The sequence below is a fragment of the Centropristis striata genome, chromosome 21, assembly GCF_030273125.1.
Source record: "Centropristis striata isolate RG_2023a ecotype Rhode Island chromosome 21, C.striata_1.0, whole genome shotgun sequence".
Lineage (NCBI taxonomy): Eukaryota > Metazoa > Chordata > Actinopteri > Perciformes > Serranidae > Centropristis > Centropristis striata.
Window position 1 is genome coordinate 13,431,539 of NC_081537.1, and position 23,985 is coordinate 13,455,523.

Genomic DNA, 23,985 nt, shown 5'->3' on the forward strand with positions numbered 1-23,985 from the left:
ATTAAATCTATCTACACCGTAAATAAATTAAACTTTTAACAGTTGATACCCGTTAATCTGTGTGCACTGTGTTAATTTTGGCACAATGCAATAGGTCATCCAGTCTGCTGATTAAATTGAGATGAATTAGTTTTCAGTGGTGGTGAAATTAAGCACAGGCCCCAGCATCCATGTAAATGAAATATAGACGGAACAGAGCTGCAACTAGTTATTTAGTTTCACCTTTCGCAAACTCACGAAAAAGAAACGAAATGTAATATATATATTATATATTGCATATATATATATATGATTTCTCATTTTATTAATGGGCTGTAAACGCACCCCGAGACGACAGGGGGCGCTCTTTGTGCGACTATTCATGTCTGCCACTTCTACAGACAGTTAGCCTGCTAGCAAACAACAACAGAAGATCCCGGACAACTAGCGATATAATTTAACCTAACCTAAAGGTAAGCCCGTCGATAAATAAAACAGAAAGCAGTAATATGCAGACTTAAGACTTACAATTGTACAAAGAAAGCTGTTATTTTGTATTTGTTGTTGCGGCAATTTCCCCGACCTTTTTGTTTGGCTTAGGGTTAGCTGCTAGCTACTTAGCCCGATCAGTTAGCTGGCGTGCTATCGCCAGATTGTCTTGATTATATGCAGTATTTATATAATTGTAAATGTATAACAACTTCTCATTACTCTGGGATTTATTTTTAATGTATGAACACACTGGTGGGTACACGTAGTTAAAGTAAAGGGTCGAATCAAAGTAAGATACCATTGTCGATTATCTGTACTGTTAGCAGGTTAACTACCTGCTTACATTAACTGCAAAGTGAGTTTCACTTCCCAACATCTCTTTGCTACTATGTCACAATTAAAAAGCTTATCAAGTTAACACGTTAAATAAAGCCACGTGTAAATGTTATATAATATTAGTATTATTAATTATATGTTGCAGTAGATATATAGGATACTTATAAATAGATTGATGTGAGAATCAAAAGGATTTATGTCATTAACCTTTCCTCAGACCTTTGTTATTGGAGCCAGTTAATGTATTGTAATGGACCATTACATGTAGTATGTTTTGCATTACAAGTGCTGTAATGTTGTCATGATCTGTTTACACAAGCGGTCAAGAAACCGGTTAGTTCACCAGCTGTCAGTTGTAGTTGTTTTGGTAGAAATCGATCAGATAACTTGGGTTGTGGGTGTTACCCTAAATGACTGAACAGTGTTATCTTTAAAATATTGGTGCATCAGTACGTGCAAAATTGTTGGACTTGAGTGAGGTTCACTGGAAACAGACCAAACACCACAGTAGTGATATCACACACAAGTATGTGCTTTCTCTTTCTCATGTGGGTGGTGAGCATTGTTAGATTGGAAGGTTATGATTTGGTTTTGTTGCCAAGATTGTTTTGATTAAACTTGATGCAGAATGCTTTGGCCAAGGTTTGTGTGGTGATAACATTATATTGTGATGCTTTTCAACACAAATGTAACCTGTGAGGCAAGGCTTTGCTTTCTTGTAGTACTTGCAATCTCTGCATGTCTTGTTGCTACATTTCTGCTGAATATTAAAGGTCATATAGCCACACAGCAGATTCAAAATGTTCTTCAATTTAAGTTTTTCCTGAGTCTGCCTTCCAGATTTACTGAGCATACATAACTCACTTTTAGCTGCGCTCACCTTAAGTATGATGACCTAAAGTGAAATCCACTGGGCATGTGCATTATGTGTAAGTGTAATAGTGTAAAAAAAGTTCAAACTTCAGTTCACTCACTTAACATAAGTTACTTGATAAAAATATATAACATTCCTACTCTATAGATTTCTTATTTTACATTTTTTTCACACCTGCCTTAAACTTTTGCACAGTACTGTATAAAATGCCCAATCCCAAATCAGTGTTTAACTCGATAATGCATATAGAGCTGCAACTAATGTTTATTTTCATCATCGATTAACCCAAACACATTCTGTTTAATTTGATACAAGAAGAAAAGCAGACATTCTACAAATTTGAGGGGAGAAAAACAGCATTTCTGCTATTTTTGGATGTAATTTATTTTAATTAATCATTCATCAGAATAGTTGGCTGTTGATCGACTTATTGATGCAGCTCTAAATGTGAGTGATAACATTTTTGTACAATAAAAGTAAGTAACAAACTTTTGTTTCATCCCTAGTTAAAGTATTTTCTCATGTTCCCTAACTGGAACCTGACTTCAGGTTTCTCAACCCCATATCAGTTGCTCAGTCCATGTTTTCCAGGAGTCATAAGACTTATTTTAATAGGTCTCACGATGGCATGAACAGTATCAGGAGGGAGCTGGTAATTGCAGGCATAAACAATCCAGTGGTTGAGTAATCTGCTGTAGAGCTGACTGATGTCATATTCATATTATGATATTGTTGCACAATTTGGATTTAACTGGCCGTACGTGATCAACATATATTCATTATAAATAGTATTTTGTAGTAGTGTGGGGTTTCTGTTTTTTTCTGACATGTTGAATGTGATAGATCTTTTTGCGATGCACATGAAAATAGGGCTAAAAGCAGACTTTCTCCCATGATGATGACCTAAAGAAACACTCTCTGTCACACTTCTGTCGATTCATTTTATTTGACACATTATACAACCCCAGTCTGCAGCGAGCTTGTCTGTTACTTTTAGATATCAAATTGTTGGTTTGCTTTTTAAACTGTTGCTATTTACTCAACAATAATCTGCAAATATAGGCAAACCAAAAACATTTTTTAAATTATGATCAGTGGTTGTCTGATATGGGTTTTTCATTTGCAAATGCTGATATTTAGAGAGCAGGGCGGTCAGTTGCAGATATATAAAGCCAATATCATGTTTTTGTTGTTGTTTTTGCATCTGGTAAAATACAATAATATAATCATAAGAAATTAGGCACAAAACAGCAGAACATTTATTTAACACTGTTATTGCTACCTTTTAGTATATCTGCATTTATCTGTAGTGCACCTATATTATATAGAATAAAATAATTATTTTTTTTTAGTGAACATACATACTTAACTGTTAGTGTGGTGGCCTCCCTGATGTTGGCCCTGAATAAAACTGTAACAAATAAATAATCAGCCTTGTGAGCGCAGAAATCAGCTTATGGCAATTATCTCAAAAAGGCATTAATCAGTCAACCGGTTAATCAGTTTAACAGTGATATTTGAGTAAATTGGTTTATTCATAGTAATGGCAGATGTCTTTCCAAAAGATAATTTCCTGTTGCAACTTCTAAATAAAACAAAACCACTGATTCATGATGAAACTCAAATAACCCAAATTGAATAATTATAATGGTGTTAGTTCCACTGCACTCTGATGCCCGTAAACTTCCTTTTTAAATCTTTAATGACTGGACTGCTTGCAGCGTTTTGCAGCCTGCAGTGTCTGCCCTGAGAGGTCAACGCGTTAAGTGTAACCGTTGGTAATGGTGTGTGAACCAGGTGACTGGAGACATTAGATATGCATTGAGGTCCCTCCTCCCTTTAACCTCCCGTGCCTGGAGAAGAGAGGAGGGTTTTAGTGAGGAAGTACAGGGAGGAGGTGAAGCCTGGGTGCTAATGCTTTTTTGCCCGCTCAAATCCCCTTCAATGTAATTGTGGGTCTGCACAAAGTCAGGGATGAGTGTGAGGCAAGCTGATCGCTGTAGTGAAATCAATAGTTCATACCTCTCTGAGATTGAGTTTTTAGGAAAGGAGGAGCACCATGACCAAGGGCAGAATATGAAATCACTCCCACAGAGGCCCAACACGCTCTGTGCAATCGATCCCCGGTCCCTGTACCAATTATAGTTTTAAGGTTTGTCTGTGGCTTACTGCAGTCCTCAAAGACCAAAGCTTTGGAAATAGACATTGTGTTCACTGACACTTTGACAAGGGTTGCAATTTTTTCATCCCCCTTGGAAATTGCCATCTGAAATGCCTCCATACCTCCAGTCTTTAATTTAGAGCAGAGATTGATTTCTCTCTTCTTTTTTTCTTTTTTTTTGGTCCGGGAGTGAAATGTCAGGAAAAAGCATTGTGGTCATAACTGCCACCTCGGGCATCGCATCTCTAGCAATATAGAGTCATACATTTTAATTTAATAGATTTTTGGACCCACATATTTAATTCTATGTTATTCTGGCCACAGAAATCACCTTGATTGTGGAAACAGTGCCATGATCTAATTTGTCTTCACAGATTAATGTGGAGAAGTCAAAAAACCGAGCCCTACTTCTTACTAAGATTACAATGATTGAACAGTTCATTGATTGTTTCCCTTTCCTCTACTATCTCCTAGATTTTTAATGAATTTCAGTGCAATAGTTTTGCTGTCTGATGGATTTTTATTGCTCAGATTATTGGGATGCAGATAATCAGTGTATATTGGCTATACGTGTAGATTGTCTGGTGAAAGTTCAGCTGACAACTCTTAGAATTTATCGTTCTGCCTTTGACCTGTACTAGTGGTAGTTTATATCTTGTTTTTGAAACTGTCTGAAAAGTGTCTGTAATTGTTAAATCTTCTGGAGTTTGCTCTATGTATGTTTTAAGTCATGTGAACAGAGAGAAAAAGTTGTAATCTTTAACAATTCATCACCTCCAAGGAGGTCACATTTTCTGCTCAGTTACTTAATATGTCTGTCAGTAGGATTAGGGAAGAACTACTGGCCTGATTTTTGTCTTTTTTTTTTACGAGACTTGGTGGACAGGTGTAGCATGGGCCAATGAAAACATTTCATTTTGGAGAAGCTTCGAATAATGGGACGGATACATAGATTATTTTTCACTTTTGTTAACATTGCAAGATTGGACCCTTATGCTGTGTTCATGTGGTGTTGAAATAATGACAAAAATTTGCTCCCGACTAGGAAAATTCATGTGAACACCATATGAAGAGATAATTTGCAATGCATTTTTTGAAGGCTATTGCAGAAAAAATGGAATTTGATTCTATGAAAAGATTGTTACTTCACCATCTATGGCTGATATGTGTTTTTCCACCATTAATGGGAAGTTGAGGAGGAAAAGGTTGTGTGCTGGGAATGTTTCAGTGCAGCGTGTGTCTTCATCAGAGTCCACCTGTCCAAGAATGTGTATTTGATTTCTCTTTCATACCACTGTTTGATTTTTCTTTTGTCTCCATCTAACCACTTTTTGTGGCAATTTATCTCTTCGAATGGGTCCACAGACGGTGGCCCATCTGTCATTCGCCACCTGTTTTTCCATTTGGCTTCTCTATCACTTTACTTTTCATTTTCTTTCCCTGTACCCCCTTCCTTTATCCTTGTCTCAGTCCATCTTACCAGTCGCCACTGTTAAAGAATCAAGAAGATTGGTTTGTTTTTCATTCACAGGCTTTTTTAAACACAGTCCTTAAATTGGGCTGAACCGCGCTTCTGGTATGAACAGTTTTGTGTCGGCTGGACTTAGCAATGTTATGGGAACAGTGGTAACACAGCATATTCCTCTTCTCCATTTAGGTGACATTAGGATGTAATTACACCTGTAATTTTTAGACTGGTTGAAATTGGTCTATTTTCCAGCAAGCTGCTATTAGTTTGGCCAGAACAGAACGCAATAATCACACTTCGATATGGATAAAAACAACAGCACCAAGGTTGAGGCATTTGTGGTTTACAGCAAAACTCTCTATTATTATTATTTATGTACACTACCGCTCAAAAAGTTTGGGGTCACTTAGAAATGTGCTAATTTTTATTTAAAAAAATAAATAAAAATCAAATAACAGACATACAGTCTAGACATTGTTAATGTGGTAAATGCCTATTAAAGTTGGAAAAGGCAGATATTCTTATGGAATATCTATTATATATTGTCAACAACCATCACTCCTGTGTTCTATATGCACATTGTGTTAATCTATGTTTATAGTGTTAAAAGGCTCATTGATCATTAAAACACCTGTGCGTTATGTCAGAACAGCTGTTTTGTGCTGATTTGAGAAGCAATAGAATGATCCTTCCTCAAGCTAGTTGAGCATCTAAAGGTAAAGTTGGAGATTTGTAAAGGTTAAAAATATTATTTCTAACCTCGTCAATGTTCATGACGGTCATTGTGTCGTAAATGCTCAGTAATTGCTCTCTTGTGTGCTCAGTCATCTAAAGGAAGCATGTATAGTTTTGTCCGGTATATTGCCCAGATAATTACTGTGAATTACTGTGTCAGATTATAAGCAAATGCCAACCCTGCCGTTGCTTTGTGTTAAATTGCATAGCAATGCTTCTCTCACAGAAATATGCACTTGTCCAGAACACAGGACCTTCTTCCAGTATTTAATTTCTTTCTCCCGCCGAGACACATCCGACCAATAAATGGAGTGAACGTATCATGCTGTTTGTAGTGATGAATTACGTTTTGCTTGGATTTTCCTCTGTGTGAAACAAATTGAACCAAGAGGAAAAACACTCTAACAAACAAAATAGGTGTGAAAATGCCCTTAACCCTTTATGGGGCACTCAATAAAAATATTTTAGGGTTGGTATTTTCAAATTCTAACCCTAAAGTGTTATAGAGGACATTTCAAGACTTTTACATTTGTGACTTTTTTTGGAAAATGTTTCCTTTTTATGTTGCAAATTAGGGACAATTGAGTTATTTTTTTATTATTATATTGTCATTATTATACTGATTGGTCAGATGCGATGGTATCACTATCTGTGACGTAACCTGATCTTCACTGATTAGCTGGAGAAATCCATGTGGTTCTATGACCTCATGGTGAGGCATGGGGACCCTATTTCGGATGTCCGCTGAAGTTACCAGTTACTAGTTACTAGTTACTAGTTCTTTGCCCAGTAAAGGGTTAAGACTAAATATCTGGACTTGAAACAAGAAACTCTGTGCTAATGTTCTGATATACTTCATTAGTTATACTAATTTTCTTTCCTCGAGAACAGGCTTTGACTGTGACTTGATAGTATCTCTCAGTTCCAGCAGAGTGTTAGCAGGTTATTCATGCTATGAACATCCTGTCCCATACAGAAAGGTGTTCCTTTGGGTAGAGACTGCACTGTTACTGTGTATAAAATGTCACAGAAGTGTTTCAGTTTCACACTGCATGCAAATACTATACAGCATGTACTATAGAGGAGAGAGCAAAATGTTTTTTTCCAAAGATTTCATGCCAGTAGTTCGTTTTCTTAAGCCTGACACTGCCCTCCTTAATTTGTATCCAATTTGCTTTAAGCAGTGAATTATGAATAAAAAGTCACAGACATTTATCTCCATTTTATCACTCAACCTGTAAGTGTGATGTATGTCTGTAGTATTTGCATTTAAAGTGAGGAGTAAATTAAGCTTTCAAGCACTTTCTATCACCAAAGAAGGTCATTTTTGCATTTATGATATGCAACACATTGCATTGTGGGACTGCTAGCAAACAGACAGTAGTTTACATGCCATGGAAATGCATTTTTTTTTCTTTCTACTGTGAGAATATTTGAGGGCACTACATATACATACACATATATTTCACACTTATAATTCTGTACATGAAATAAAAGGGAAAGGGTTTTTTGTGAAGGCTGTAGGTGTCCTCTAGTATTTAAAACATATTTAGCCGATTTAAAGGGACCTAAATTGTATTAAGAAAACATTAGTTTACATCATTATGCCAGTCAAATCTGTTTTCAGTCATGCATTCAACTTTCAGTCTGTTCCGATGTTATAATTCGCGCAGCCTCTGAACAGCATCACTGTCAATGTATCATTTTCATTCAGTGTAATCATCAGGAGCAGAGAGCTCAGCTCCCAGCCGTCACAATTTGTTACACTGCATTTCGACCCAAATTGAATTTATGGATGAAGACGTTAAAGTCTCTGCAGCTGAGAGGAAGGTAGAGACGGATGGCGGGTTAGAGGAATGGTGGAATATTAAAAAAACCCTGGTCAAATAGAAAGGAAAATAGTGAACACTGATAAAATAATTGGCCACAGATTAACAGTATGAGAGCCCTGAAAGTAAATGACTAGTATTATATAGGAATGAAGTGCATAGTTGAGCCCCCGATAGATGCAGCTAGATGAAAAAGGCCCATGAATCTGGCATTTTTCTAATATGGTGTCTAGTGTTGGAGCTCGGATTTCACATTTTTAGGAGGATTTCTGAGTTCCAGTAGATTGAAGTGTCGGTCAGAATGCTGCAATCATAAGTTAACTTATGGCTTAAATGTTAACTCTTTGCAGTTTTCTGTTGCCATTTACTAACATATACAATACTGTAGGTATAGAGTTGTGTTTCACAAGAAAAAACATGGACTCCACATCCTATACCTATTGAACTAAGAACATTTTTACAACCTGTACTTGCTTACTTACTTACAACCTCTCTTGTCCTCTCCTCTCTGCTCTGTGTAAACACCCTGCAGTTAAGTCAAAGTTTCACTGGATTTTGTCACATGACTCATTGCTCTCAGCCGAGTCATTCATGCCTTCCCATTAGCGCAGAATTAATTAATAATAATAATAATAATAATAATAATAATAATAATAATAATAATTATTATTATTATTTATAATTTATAATAATGATCATTTTCATGAGATATCACTATTTTAAGTTTAGTTTTTTATTTTTCGATTTTTTTGAGGATCGTCTGACATTTGGAAACAGGTTGTGGGGTTCAGAGGGTTAAGTAGTCACAGAGTCAATCATCAGGGCTAAATGACCTTCATACAGTATGTGAAAACTGTTTAAGTTTGTTAGAGTTTGTGTATTTGCACGAGAGAAGTGTGCATCACAAATCTACACAAACCTTCCTGTGACTGTGTGTCTCGAAGGTAATTTGGGAACCTTGGATTTGGCCGGTGGCTCCAACCCCCTCCACAGTCCTGGGAGGCAGCTTGTTTATTTACAGTTCATTTTTGAGACTTAATTGCAATTGCAGCGGCTATTGATCTTACAACAGGCATGGGCCATCGATCTCCCGCTGTCCCCAAATGGGTCAGGGACAATTCATCTCGCCATAACACCACAACCCTCGATAGCAGTCAGTGTGGCTGCATGAATTAAATGATATTGAACCCTAACTGGATTAATGAAAGATACAGTGCCTGTGTGTTGCATCACAATGAGCTTTTTTTGAAAATGGTTCTCTGTGATTGCCTGCCTCGCTGTTAGAAGAATGTGTTTCAGGCTAAACAGGATTTTCCATGAGCTGGGATTTAAATTGGGGTCTGATCAACTAATCACACTCACATTGTCTGTTTCTAGGGGGCAAAGTGTTTCCATCTGGCGTGTACTGATGCAGATGGACGTGAGGACTGAACACTGACTCGTGGAAGTGACGGACTCCTTCTCCTCACCCTCTTGCCCCCGACACCTTCTGTCACGCTGGCAATGTCAAGAGTCCCGAGTCCCCCTCCCCCTGCGGAAATGTCCAGCGGGCCTGTGGCCGAGAGCTGGTGTTACACACAGGTAAACAGAACGCTAACTGTTATCTTTAATCTCAAATATATCAAAGTAGTCCGAGCTGGACTGAATAATGTTTCCTTTCCCAGATCAAAGTGGTGAAGTTCTCTTACATGTGGACCATCAACAACTTCAGTTTCTGTCGTGAGGAGATGGGCGAGGTCATCAAGAGCTCCACCTTCTCTTCTGGGGCCAATGACAAGCTGAAATGGTGGGTTGGCCAGAGGGTTGCTCTGTCTTATCATATTATAATATCCAGTATTCATAGTCTTACAGTTGTAACTAGGGTTGTCACAATACTAAAATGTTCAACTTGATACCGATACTCAGAAAAATATTCGATACTCGATACCATTTTCAATACCACAAGGATAAAAACAAAGACCCCAAAATTTAACAGAAATATTTTTATTAGCAAGAAAAATGTAACATGTAAAAATTAACAGAACCACAGGTTGGATATTTATAATAAAAAACAGTTGTGCAAAAAGAAACTGCAACTATGATAACAAACTTCGGATACTCATGAGAATGAGTATCGTATCCGGATACAACGTTTTAGTATCAATACTTTATTGAGTATCGATACTTTTGACAACCCTAGTTCTAACTGTGTAGAAACATTAAAAGTACCACCATGTCTCATTAGTGACTCAAACATGTATGTTAATGGTATTCTGTCTAGGCCTGTTACGATAACACATTTTTTATGACGATATATTTTCATTGTATCAATGTCGTTTTAGTTTTATAATGATATTAGAGCGTAATGAGTACATCTTTTTCCACAGCAATGCATTTTTAAATCTTGTGAATATTAAACATTGGCATTGAAATGTGGAAAAGAAATATTAAATCATCCTAGATGAAGAAAACTTAAGTAAAAAAACTACAACCAGACAAATCAAATAGACTTTCAGGCTCAGTTAACAAAACATTGCATTGAGATAATCATTATGTATTATATTAGTTTTTATTATTAAAACAACATATAAACAGCTGGAATGGCTGCTTAGGAAATTTAGTTGGGGTTTTTCGGCAATTTGTACTGCCTTTCAAACCTTTGCAGCATTACTTTCAAGTAGTTAAAATTACACAAAAAAGCACAAAAAGCCATGTAAACGACAATATATTGAGTCCATAAAAAAACTATCGTGTCCATTTTTATATATTGAATGATAAGTCGATATAGCAATTATCATGACAGGCTTCATACTGTCCAATCAAATGAATCTACATTCATTTTGTTTATTCTATCAAGCAAACGACACAAAAAAAAGAACTTGCAAAAAAACATTTCACGGCAAAAACTTTGTTCATATAATTAAAATTGGTTTCCAGTGTGAAACATGCTCCAATGTCGTCAACGCAGAGATGCCTTTACTGTAAACTAATATGAAAAAATTAGATGGTGTACTTGGTCTAATAGTTGCCTTAAATGTGCAACATCATTGTTGGTTAGCATGTTCATTAGGAATTAGGAGAAAATGGTGAATTGACCACCAGTTATATTTATTATAAATGTGCACTAGCATCGCTGCTATGATAATAAAGTATTTCTACGTGCATTGGTCTTAATGGCATCTAATTAAGTCACTTTTTAAATGTAATTGTGCCATCTTTTACTAGAGATCTTAACTGTTTCCTAACTCCCTCCGCCCCCATCAGGTGTTTGCGAGTGAATCCTAAGGGCCTGGATGAGGAGAGTAAAGACTACCTGTCTCTCTACCTGCTGCTGGTCAGCTGTCCGAAAGCCGAGGTGCGCGCCAAGTTCAAATTCTCCATCCTCAACGCCAAGGGGGAGGAGACCAAAGCCATGGGTGAGTCACCTCAGTAGTATGAACTTTGAACTGATACAAAGGCCATGAGAGGTCATAGTTTAGATGAAACATTTCTTCTGTGGGACTTACCTGATTGTGATTTCGGTGTGTCCTGGCTGACTGCAGAAAGCCAGAGGGCATATCGCTTCGTTCAGGGGAAAGACTGGGGTTTTAAAAAGTTCATCCGGAGAGACTTCCTCCTCGATGAGGCCAACGGTCTTCTACCTGACGACAAGCTCACGCTCTTCTGTGAAGTATGCTGCCTCTTCGTGGTTTATACCATTGCTCATTACAATGCATTGTGGAGTATTGCATTTCATTGAATTTCTCTCCTTTTAAGGTGAGTGTGGTGCAGGACTCGGTCAACATATCTGGGCAGAACACCATGAACATGGTCAAGGTGCCTGATTGTCGGCTAGCAGACGAGCTGGGGGGCCTGTGGGAGAACTCCCGCTTCACAGACTGTTCCCTGTGTGTGGCTGGACAGGAGTTTCAGGCCCACAAAGCCATCCTGGCAGGTAAAGACACAAGCCCGACACACCCCATGTGTTTTCTTTGTTCCTCTAGTTTAAGAAATGGCTTTACTGTGTGTGTTTACCTTCTGACTGCTGCTTGATCCCACCATTACTCTCATATTAACATATTTGTCCCAACATCTCTCCATGTCACTGCTTTCAGCACGTTCACCTGTATTCAGCGCCATGTTTGAGCACGAGATGGAAGAGAGCAAAAAGGTGAGCCCATCGTCCCAAATCTTTTTTAAATCCCAGAAATAAATTTGTTTTGTTCCTCAGTGGCTCAGATTTTCCCTGCTGTGCTGAGGGGTTAAAGTGAGTGAAGGATTGTGTGCTGTCAAACGGCTGCAGCACAGAGCTGTTTGGTGAAACTGAATGATAGCGCACCTGAAATGAAATTGTCCTGCCGTACATGGGGGTCAGGATTCATCCTTCACTGACAAAGCTGCAGAAGCACAGAATTGCTTTTTTTCCAATCGTGCACATGTGACTGTGAGAAATGAAATTGTAGGTGAAGCTGCACAGGGTTTTTTTTTTAAGCCAAGGCCATTTAGATTTCATGTTGCAAAGCCTTTAAAATACTAAAATGTTTCACTCAGTCATTAAAATATTTAATGTAGAGTATATTTCATGTGAAGAGCAAAGGATAGAATATGGGGCCAGTAAACTATGTTTGTAACATACAGTAAGGCCCACAACAATAACACAGAATAACAGTTGTTGGCAATACAATTCTTACATGACAGGCTTCCTCAAATAGCTTTTTATGCATTATATTTATATATATATATATATATATATATATATATATATATATATATATATATATATATATATATATATATTACATTTATTTAAAATGTATAAAAAATAAACCAGGAATTGGAACAAAATCTAATTAGAATCTAAGACAAAATAATGCAGCAGCTAAAAAATAAGAATAAAATGTAATACTGAATAAATATGAAGTGAAACACAATGCTGAGACTGGTAAGTCATAGTAAAATGAATAAACAGTGATGTGCAATAATGTGTATGTACATAATGAGAACACAATATAATGTCTTACCCTGAAAATCTTAAACTCTGAATGTAATAACCTCCAGAAAACAGTTAGGAATCACAAGAAGTTACAGGAAAGTTGTTTTGCCAGAATCCAAGTAAATTAAGATTTAATAAAACTTGTCCAAACACATACTTGATCTCTATGGTTGTCAGCACAATTATTACATATGTTTCAATTTTTTTAATTGCTCCATAGATAATGAAATGCACTTTCTAATATGTAAGGCTGCATACAGTACAATTTCGAGCCATATTAGGTTATTTATCCCGTGTCACTCATCTCTAAATATCAGCATTGTTTTTATGGCGTAATTGCAAAAGCCTGATAAGATATTTGGCAGGCGTCGTGCACATTGTAGTTGAAGCTTGTGTCATGGTGTTTGGTTCTAACCTCCTTATTCCTCATGTCCTGTTTGTGTCAGAACCGAGTGGAGATCAACGATGTGGAGCCAGAGGTTTTCAAAGAGATGATGTGCTTCATTTACACAGACAAGGCTCCCAACCTGGACAAGATGGCTGATGACTTGCTGGCAGCAGCTGACAAAGTAAAATAACAACACCTCCTCACACTTTACATATTGCATTTATATTTTGAATGTTGAGACAGTAGCCGTGTTTCTGTCAACAAATTTCTCTGCACAATTTAAAGATTTGTATGAGAAAAGTTTGCTGGAAGCAACAAAATTTGTCAGAGCTTTTAAAAATGCGCATATAAGGTTTTACGCTCAATGAGGTGTTTTTTGTCTTTTACAAAAAATAGTTAATGCACAATGGAAACGCCTTTTCCAAATAAGTTCTGATGTAGCGAACATTTAACACACGACTGATCAGCTTCTGTCCGACATGAAAGAACAATTCTAACAATTGAATCCAACTCCTCAAGATTTCTCTCAATTTTGTCTTGTAGGTGACCAAAGTTGTCAGATTAGCAACCTCTTTTTTATTGTTGTTTTTTCTCTCTTGTGCAATCTCTACTTCTTCTACTGTTTACTGAAGGATTAACCCACAGCAACACATTACACTGCCATCTTCTAACCAAAGTACGGTCATGCAGCTTTGTTTGTTTAATCTAAACTTATTGATGGAAACGTCCCTCATTCTCCTTTTCTTTAATGCAACATTTTCAAAATTCAGCTTCAAAATTCGCGTTGACTTTAATGGAAACACAGCTAGTGTTACTTGTTTAATCTGTCATTATTTCTGTGGTCTCGCACGCTTTATAATCTGCTAAAATTTTCAAAAACATAGATCCTTTCATTATCTTTACTTCCTCACTCTCTTAATGATGTTTGTTCATTTTTTTTACACCAAAACCTTAAATGTGATGAGAGTTGCATATTGTTTTCTTGGCAGCATACACTGTGAGCTTTCACTTATTCCCACAGCTAAAGGTAATAAAATGGATTAAGTGCGGAGTATCCACTAAACCAATTAGCTCAGTAAGCCATCAGGATTACAAGAAACAGTTTGATGAGTTCACGCTGATCTCACTGCTCTATGACACCAAATGGGAGACTGACTTTGAAACAAAGTTTCAGAACCGTCATTTTGAACACTGAAATGATATTTGCAAATATCACCTCATGAATACTGATGAAGAGAGACAACATCCTGACCTTGTGTCCTCTCTCTTTCAGTACGCTCTGGAGAGACTGAAGGTGATGTGCGAGGACGCGCTGTGCACGAGTCTGTCTGTTGAAAATGCAGCTGAGATCCTCATCCTAGCTGACCTGCACAGCGCCGACCAGCTCAAAACACAGGCCGTCGACTTCATCAACTAGTGAGTAAACATGTCGTTAACTCTAATCAGGTCTCCAGCATCCAGATCGTCAAGAGTCGACTGAACATTCTGTCTCTGTTGCTATGTCCGTCTGGTACATGTCTTCTTTATCTTGGCGTCGGTACTCGTGGTACCAGGACTCACTCTCACCCTCTCGCCTCATCCCTTGGTGTTAGCAGTTAATTTAATTTCACATGTCCCCCTCATGGAGTGGTTCTTCTGTTATTATTAAAAACTGTTGAGGGTTTCAGAGGGATCAGGACAACCTGACTCCTCAAAGTCTGCAATCACCACATCTGTTGGCTCCAATGAATGTGTGATAATAACTGAACATGTGTCTGTACTGATAATCAGCTCGCACATATTTCTTCAGATTATTTCATCTACACTCATTTACAAATGATACGTTAACATTCTGTGCAGTTTTTCATAAAACCCTCAGGTTTTGGGAGGCTGTTTTGAAACATTGTTTAGGTTTTAGAGGGTATTTTTCGAGGCGGACTTAGGACTTAATGGGTTAATAGATTAGTTCTTTTTTTTTTTTTTGTTTTGAATTTTTTTTGGCATCTTTTGCTTTATTGAAAGTGATAGGTAGAAAGGGGGAGACAGAGGGGAGGACATGCGGCAAAGGGACCGCAGGCTCCGCCGCAGGAAGGACTCAGCCTTAATGGTACGCGCTCTACCAGTGTGAGCCACCGGGACGCCCCATAGATTAGTTCATTAACATGAAAATAATCTACAGAAATTTTTCATGACTAAAAAATTTTTTAGGAGATAGTTCAAATTTTATGTGTGGTTGTATTAGGTACTTATCCACAGTCAGTGTATTACCTAAACACCCCCAGTTTGGAGAAGCAGGCAGGATTACTGACACGGAAGCTAAGTGATGTAGTGCTGTAGACGGGGTCACCTGCAAAACATATTTTTGGCCACAAAGAAACCCCATCAGTATTAGTTTAAGTGCACGTTATATTTATAGTATTTCCACTGTTGTCTTTGTTTATGAGAAAGTTAGTGTTTTGGGGGTAACGAGATGAGACATGTCAAAGTAAGTTTTAAATTCTCAAATAACTAAATCGGCGCCAATATGGAAACATTTTGGATGAATGGTGACCAACTCTCATTATTATTATTCTTCTGTATATTGTGGGTTTTGGAGGTGCATTACTAGCAATTGGACTCGAGTCGTCCCTCAAATAGATCCTGAGTCAAGTTAGAGCACATACCACAGAGGCTTTGTCCTGGCAGGTTTGAATCCGACTCGGAGCCCTACCTGCATGTTTTCCCCTCTCTCTCCCCCCTTCACATTGTCTCTCCACTGTCAATAAAGCCTTGAAAATGGCCAAAAAAAAAAAAAAAAGTGAGACCCCTAGTGCTAAAAGTTGGTATAGCAGTCCCATCAGGTGGCTTATTATCCAACCACTTTGAACATGTTTCAACATCAAGGCTACAAACAACACATGTAGAAACTCATAATTTCTTTATTCAGAAATAAATTCTGATCTTGTGAAATCATTGTCTGGTCGGACATATAAGACAACCACTACAGGGAAATAATCATCAGATTAATCCATAATAAATACAGCTGTTAGATGCAGCCCTATATATTTATATATACAAATCAGTTTTCCATGAATTAATTTGTGTTTTGTTTCCGTCCTCCAGCCACGCTGCAGAGGTGATGGAGACAGCAGGTTGGAAGTCCATGGTGGCATCTCATCCACACCTGGTGGCCGAAGCCTACCGCTCCCTGGCTTCAGCCCAGTGCCCTTTCCTCGGACCCCCACGCAAGCGCCTCAAACAATCCTAACAGCAAGACGGCTTCACCGATGCATACATACACACATGCATATACACACAAAGACACACAGACCCCCCCTCACACAGGGACAACCTTCCCCTTTGCTGTTACCTACTACACTACCTACAGCCTCCCCCGAATCTCCCCCTTCTACCCCAACCAAACCTGCTGTATTTAGTCTCTTCTAAAGATGGAGGGAAGAAGAAGAAGGAGGAGGAGGAGGAAGAGGAGGTGGAAGAGAGGGGCAGGTGGGCTTGTGAAGTGGATGTTTGTTGTTTACAAAATAAACACAACACCCCTCCCCTTTTCTCCTCGACTCTGGCTTAGTGAGGTCTGACATTGTGCTCTTTTTCCGTGTGTGAAAGCTAAATCCCTCGACATCCTGTTAGTTCCTACTTTGGAATCCGTTCGGGAGGAAGGACTGAACACAACGACCTAAAAAAGAGCCAACTGTCTGGAAATTCTAAGGCTTAAAGGACAAGTGCAGATAAATTAAGTCTTTAACTGTCTATTTTATCATAAGGCTTCTCTTTGCTCTGATCTTGGTGTTTGGAGTAGAGCAGTCTGAGAGGCCCCCAAACTAATGGACACATGGGCCCTGTGCGGGACTCAAGAAGAAAAAGTGGGCCTGTTAGTTTCAAACTAGAACCCCCCCCCCCCCTCCCCATGAGAAAGACAACCAAGGGCTAGTCAGAAAAAGCAGATATGGGACAAACTCATCATTAATTCTCCCAAAGAAAGTTGGGAAAACATTGCACTAAAGTCACAGGTCACCCTTCGTCAACCCTTACCAGCAGTAAAGTAGAAATACTGTAGGCAAGCACACATTGAAGCAAGGTTCATGGACTTGGAACCCAGCCGGACCACCGAGAACAAGTACCCTTTAAGAAGATTTATCAGCAAGTGACAAACTACACATGTACTCCCAAATAGAACTCTGCTTCATCTGCGTCCGTTTTCATTTTTTAAATAGCCGGTATAGAGAGTATACAGAAAATAGCAACGCACAACTGGATGTCATTCTTGGGGAAATTGTATTTTGTGTGTGGATCTGTCATTTGTAGCCCTTGAGAGAAAATGAAATCCAAGGTGTCAACAGACAAGCTAACCAGGAGAAAAAGAAAATGTCAAGAAATGGATTCAAAATATCATTAGGATTCAATCAGGCATGTTAATATTCTTTTATGACGAATTTCTTATGTTTTTTCCCTCAGAACTGTCATTTCTATTTTTTTCATAGAAATTTGTACAGACACTAGTGTTTTTGAAGCTGTGTAAACAAAAAGCATTTTCAACCGTGGAATTGAAAAAACAACAACAAAGCGGACAGATGTTTTCTTTGCAGGCATGAAGACTGAGGGGAAATGAAACTGAAATGAACACGTTTTAATGTTCAGAGGAGTCAGAATGTGAAAAAAATGCACACCAAGGAAAACCACATGAAATACATTTGAAGTTATCATTTTAACCTGGTGGAAAATGGTAATGGATAGAAGGAACCGTTGTCGTTTCTTTCCTGTAGATATCGCTGGTTATGACAAGTGACACTTAGTTGTTGCCATTTTTTGTTCCCAAAAGATTAAACCACAACTATTTTGTATTGAATGCAATGCAAACTTTGTCTGGTATTTTTTGACTTGTGTGTTTGTATTTATTTTCAGCTGTCCCATTAAACAACAGGCGTTTAATGGTTAAGGGGCTTCACAGAAACAGATCACATCTAAAGGGAAGTTTTTTTTAATGACATTTAGTGTCACAATTCAAAGTTTATTTATGAAACCTAAGGCATAAGCATCATTCTAAACAAATCTCAGCTAGTATGATCTATGTTTCTAGTCATCTCTTGAACTCCAGCTCACTCATTAGAGCTGTTTATAATAATGTGTCCTTGCAACTGACGTGCTACAGTGGTGGAAAGTAACAAATCACGTGAGATGTACTCAAGTGCATGTCTAATATGTATTTTCATTGCTGCTTTTCCTTAAACATTTCTCTCAAAATTGTTTTTAACTGCACTATATTTTATTCAAAGCTCCACAGACCAATGGTTATCTTAAAAATGACATACGCTTCTTCAGATGCACCAAAGATTAAGTAGTTCAAATGAGCTTCAAATTGCTACTTACCCATTAATGCAGTAATAATAATAATAATAATTCAATAATATATATAATAGCCAAAGGTGTGGACTCAGATCTCTTGGACTTAGACTTTAGCCTTTTGACTTGACTATGATAAGAATGTATGACTGCTGCCATCGTACTGGTCGCTGATGGAGCTGCTTTCACAGCCATGATGACACTCTGCCACTCCGTCTCTTTCACTTGCTGCTGATCCCATAAAGCATTTTTTCCCCTGCGTCCACCTTGGAAATCAGGACTTCAACCTTGCACGGATCAATCTCGCAGTGAAATGAAATGGGATTTGTTCTGAGGTAAAAACAAGATCTATGCCCACTAAGGAGAACACTTGAGAACTGACTTGTTTGTGGAAAATTTTTTTTACAGTTATGTAATGTTATGGCAATTATATTACTGTTATTTTTGTCTTTTATAATATTTTTAAGATTTATTTATTCTTTTGGAAAGCAAAACTTAAGTAAACACAACCGTTAAATTTGCATCATCTGTGCCAATAGAGATTAATGCCGTCCAATAGTTAGTGAGTTAGTCTGCTGCAGGCTGGGGCTTGAATATATCTCTCTTATTCCAAGAGGCGCACACACGCATCTGGTTGTTTTCGCGTCTTATTTTATATCCACTTCCGCTGTTAATGAATACAGCACATTTGGCATTAAATTCCCGCAGAAGTAATTTGGGTTTTTTTTAAAGTTTGGGGCACTTTTCGCTTTTCTGTGTGTGACTGCGAACATGACACGGCAGTCTCGTGCCCTTTATTGGGCGTTTACCTGCTAATGAGGCACACCTGGCACAGTTTTTCAACTTACCATGAGATAGGATTCATCCTTTTAAGAACACAGGAACAATTTAGCGTTTTAAGAACACCTTCATGGATGTAACCTGGACTTTTTTTCTTTTTTTCTTCTTATTCAGTTTTGCAGCGTCATGTGCAGGAGGAGCCAGGACGGGGTTGGTGGCTCGAGCATGTGCTTGTACAGAACCTGGCGCAAGCATAGATTGAAATTTACGTACGTACGTTCCCAGTTTTGTTAGTACCAATCTTTCAGTAAGTAAGTCACGCAGTGTTTGATACACGAGGCCCCACAAGACGGCTAACAACAGCCCGGAAACTATAACTTTTAATGCCTGACATGTTACAGAACCAAAGACGAAGCACTTTCCCAACAAGCTGAAATCCCAAGTTCTTAATGGTGTTCACTGTTTAGACCCAAACCTTTGGACTGCACAGTGATTAAACCAAATAACTAATTCAAGTGAACAACTCACAAATCTAGCTCTAAAAAGCCCTCTTGTGAAGTAGGCCTACTGAATATGCAGTGGCACCTCCGTTTATTTTTTTATTCTTCTTTGAGGTTTTTTTTGGGCAACACACAGTAAAGTCTGTCAGGAAATGCACAACAGAAAAAGGATAAAAGTGTGCATAGTAAATGCAAAATAAGAGTTGGAAATATATCATCTGACATCTTCATTGTGACAAACTAAAATTGTATATTAGCCCTTGCAAACTAAAACACAGGGATTACGTGTAGAGCAGAAAGGATGACTTGATTATTTGATTTGGTCGATAAAAAAGGAATTGACAACTATTTTGACAATCATGTCAGCGTTTTTAAAAAGAAAATGATGAACAGTACGTTGCTGCAGTCATTTTTAGGAATTCCTGCTTTTATTTGTTTTATGTGATAGTAAAGATTGAGATGAGGCTTTTTCATAACTTTGTCATTTCATAAAACCAAACAAACAACTAGTATCGTGAAAAACACTGGTCACATCCATTGATAATGAAAATAATTGTAAGCTGCAGTCCTAATTATATGCATTTGATAAAAACGGTCTAATACAACTCTTGTAGTCTACAACAAGCAAGATATTGCACTAAAACATTTACTTTGCTTTGTTTGGTAAATTGTAACACATTCTTCAAAGAAATGCTAAACTTTGGAGTCCCTTTTTCTTTTGTGAAACATTATTCTCCCAAGTGTCCTTGGCTAACCCGTGGGCATGTAGGCTGCTGGATTCTGGTAGCTGTAGTCTGGACACACTTTTTGAACCAGTCTGTAGTCCGTGCTGTAGAAAGACACGTAGATGCAGATGACCTGAAAAGGTTTGGAGCACATCCAGGTGACGTGGCTCTGGGTCTGCTCCTGAGCACACGTCTTGGATGGGTCATAGTTACACAGCATCACCTTTTTGTTGCGCTCCGTCTTCTCGTAGTCCACCCTGCAGTTGAACGTCTTCGAGTCTTTGGGGTTGACCACGCTTTGACGCTCCAGATCAAACTCCACCTCTTTCATCGGTGGGACGAGGCTGACAGACACGTTGCCCACACCTGTGGAGTTGTGCCGGAAGTAGACCCCAAGAGAGCCGTTCCCGTGATCCACGATCTTGCCCATTATCAGCAAATTCAGCTTGACGGTTTTGATGTTTGAGTAAAAGTCCCCCCAACTGAACGTCCTGGAGAATTTAGATGTTCCGTGGACTTTCATGATGGGGCGAAGCTTTATCTTTAAGGACGGGTTGGAGTGTGACTGGGAGTTTCCTCCAAGTATTTCCAGAAGTCCCTGCTTTGAAAGAGGAATCAAAGGGCTGATGGGTTGTTTGGTTTTCTGAATCAAACTCTGAGTGTGGAGCGCCCAGTTTCTTTGTACAGGCGGGTCTTGATCTCTGTTGAGTTCAGGTGATGCTGTCTTGCTGAAGGTGAAGTTGGCATGATGTTGCCCTAGAACCAACTAGAAAGAAAATCAGAAAAAAATTGGACATTGAGTACAAGTGGAAATAAATTGATAAGAATATTCAGGCTTACAGTTAATACTCATTCCAATTCTCCAAAACACTGCTAAAAAACCCTCAGAAACTGAGAAAGACTGCAGCAAAAATAGAACAATGATGGAACATAATCAACTAAAAAAAATTGCATTCATAATTTTACAGGTATTGACATAAAAACATACGTAAGCATCAAATGTACTAATTGCGCAGATTTGGACCTTTTGATAAAGACCAATGTAATAGTCTGTAAATTAGGATTTAATCTTGTACATGATCTAACTACACTCAAATGCTGTTGGTAGATAAGCCTGCAAAAATGCATCATATCTAATTAGTTTATAGTGTATTCTGGCATGTAAAACTCCCAAATAACTAACTAACATAATTATGGACAAACATATAGGGAGCACCATAAAATTACAATGTAAAATAGAGCCAGGCTAATTCGATATTACAAAGATTCATGCAAAGTGTCAGAGGCTCAAAATTGTACACTTCTGGAGCACTTTGCTAGTTTCCAGCTGCTTGCCCATTTTTTTTCAACCTTTTCTTTTACTTACCAGACAAAAGGTTCCCTCCAGGAGTATCCAAACAAAGCACCGCCTGGCGAACAACTCCATCGTGCGTAAATTTCTGTCTTAAAATCCATCCACTCTCCCCTGAACTTCATTCAGGCCGAGCTAAGTTTTGAAAGTCCATGATGAAAAGCTGCATCCGCATTAAATGCTGGCCGAGAAACTACAGCAAGAAACCATCAGTGTGCTGCAGCTTCAGCTCACAGAATGCACACTGGGAGGCTTAGCCAGATCTCGAGGTTTTTAACACGCTTTCTGCCCCCCCCCCCTCTCTCTCTCTCTCTCTCTCTCTCTCTCTCTCACTCTCTCTCTCACTCTCAAAGACCCACCCACCCAGTCACACTCACAAACTCTTTTCTTTCAGGATATGCAGTGTTAACAGTATCACACTGGATGTCCTGTCTGAACTTCTCTCCACTTTTCTCCTCTGCCACTGAAAAACTTCTTGCATCATGTTCTGGGTGATGATAGTATTCAAGTGACACTGCTTCAAATGAGATGAATGAGATTTATTTCCATTCTCATGAGGAAACCTAATCCAAGACAATGTGATACTGCCACTGTGTGGTAAATTAGGAAAGTGCAGGCTGGTTGAAATGGTATTCACTTATAAACAACATTATTAATAACCTCACCATTCAGACTCCTCTTTGTTGAGAATTGGGGGTTGTGGGCAGTGGATGTTAAGGGGAGATAGCAGGTCAACAATAAATGCCACAGAGGCAAGGGGTAAACTTACACACTATAATGTGTTACATAGACACTACTACACACCATCTAGACTGTTTAGGATGAAATTACTGGATACTGACTTGTGCTGGAAATGTAAACAGGTAACTGGAACCCTTCTCCACTGTATGTGGGAATGTGTGTTAATCAGATCTTTCTGGATTCAGATTCTAAATATTTTGAGTAACTGGCTCGGAGCAGCAATCTCCTCAAGCCTAGAACTCTGTTTACTGGGGGATACATCTCAGTTACCTAATATTACTAAATGTAACTTTTCTGTAATTTCGGTAGGCACACAACAGCTCGTCAAGTCATTTTAAGGCATTGGAAAGCATCAGAAATTCCACAGGTGAAAGAATGGGTCAGCACAATGACTGAAACTGCATCCTATGAATATATGCTTAGTAGATTAAGTGATGACAGGGAGAGGGTGACCCCTTGGGACAGGTTCTGGGATTACATAAAGGTCAATAATAATCTCCACTAGGATTCAGGACCCTGGTTTTATGGTATTTCCCTCAGGGGGGATATCTGGTAATATTGTATACCCCATATCATGTCTTTATGATTTTATGCCTTTACTGTCAATATACATAGGAAAGCTGCATCATCTGAATGCTCTGGGTCTCTAGTTTGTGGTTGTAAAGTTTCATGAGGCTGTGATAATTCTAGAGGTCACAGCTGCTCATTTTATGCAGGTCGAGACTCAGGAAAGGCCCTCACTGTAATGAACTGGCTACTACTGATGACTAACATCATCCCACATGAAGAAAACTGGGCCCATTGAATCCACTTGAGTCTCAACTGATACCCAGTTTATGTAATTCAAAGCCTGTTTAGGGACCCCTACTATGCACAATTATTCAAATACAGTAGGTGGACATAGCACATTTAAATGCATGTGAAAAAACTATTTGTTTTTTTGTCTTAAACTGCATGTTATCAGTACAAAGGATGTAAAATGGAGACTTGTGGGAACCGAGAAGCCCAATTTTCATTCAGATAGCATTATGTCAGAGGCCACATGACATCTTTGAAAATCACCATGTCAAATAAAAAATAGCCTCACTTTGCAAATTGACCTCTACAGCCTCCAGAAGAAAATAAAAACTGGAAAAATGCGGCCGCTGGAATGTTAAATGTACTGAAAAAGGGGTTCAAATTGTTTTAAAATCTTAATTTTAATTTAAATCGAGAAAAAAAACATAATGCATAGTACTTTGGCGATTTTATTTTTTTATGGTATACTATAGTATGCCGATTTTTATTAGATCTTTTTTTTGTGACATAGCTTGTTTTATGACAATTTGACAATTTTATGGATAAGATACATGAATATTT

General features: G+C 38.3%; 2 protein-coding genes across 2 annotated transcripts; one reads left to right on the forward strand and one right to left on the reverse strand.

Annotated features, from left to right (window-relative positions):
- The first annotated feature begins 291 nt into the window (after nt 1-291).
- LOC131960082 (speckle-type POZ protein) lies at nt 292-18,040 on the forward strand. The gene is made up of 10 exons (XM_059325312.1): nt 292-452; nt 9,252-9,455; nt 9,539-9,660; nt 11,118-11,269; nt 11,396-11,523; nt 11,610-11,787; nt 11,948-12,003; nt 13,272-13,394; nt 14,487-14,629; nt 16,295-18,040. Exons 2-10 carry the CDS (start codon nt 9,378-9,380, stop codon nt 16,437-16,439), a joined length of 1,125 nt encoding a protein of 374 aa, XP_059181295.1. The 5' UTR covers nt 292-452; nt 9,252-9,377; the 3' UTR covers nt 16,440-18,040.
- A 2,263-nt stretch (nt 18,041-20,303) lies between these two features.
- LOC131959898 (neurexophilin-1-like) lies at nt 20,304-22,123 on the reverse strand. Its single transcript, XM_059325121.1, has 2 exons — nt 21,901-22,123; nt 20,304-21,300 (listed from the first exon to the last, which is right to left on the reverse strand). The coding sequence occupies exons 1-2, from the start codon at nt 21,958-21,960 to the stop codon at nt 20,560-20,562; spliced, it is 801 nt and encodes a 266-aa protein (XP_059181104.1). The 5' UTR covers nt 21,961-22,123; the 3' UTR covers nt 20,304-20,559.
- Between the last annotated feature and the right edge of the window lie 1,862 nt (nt 22,124-23,985).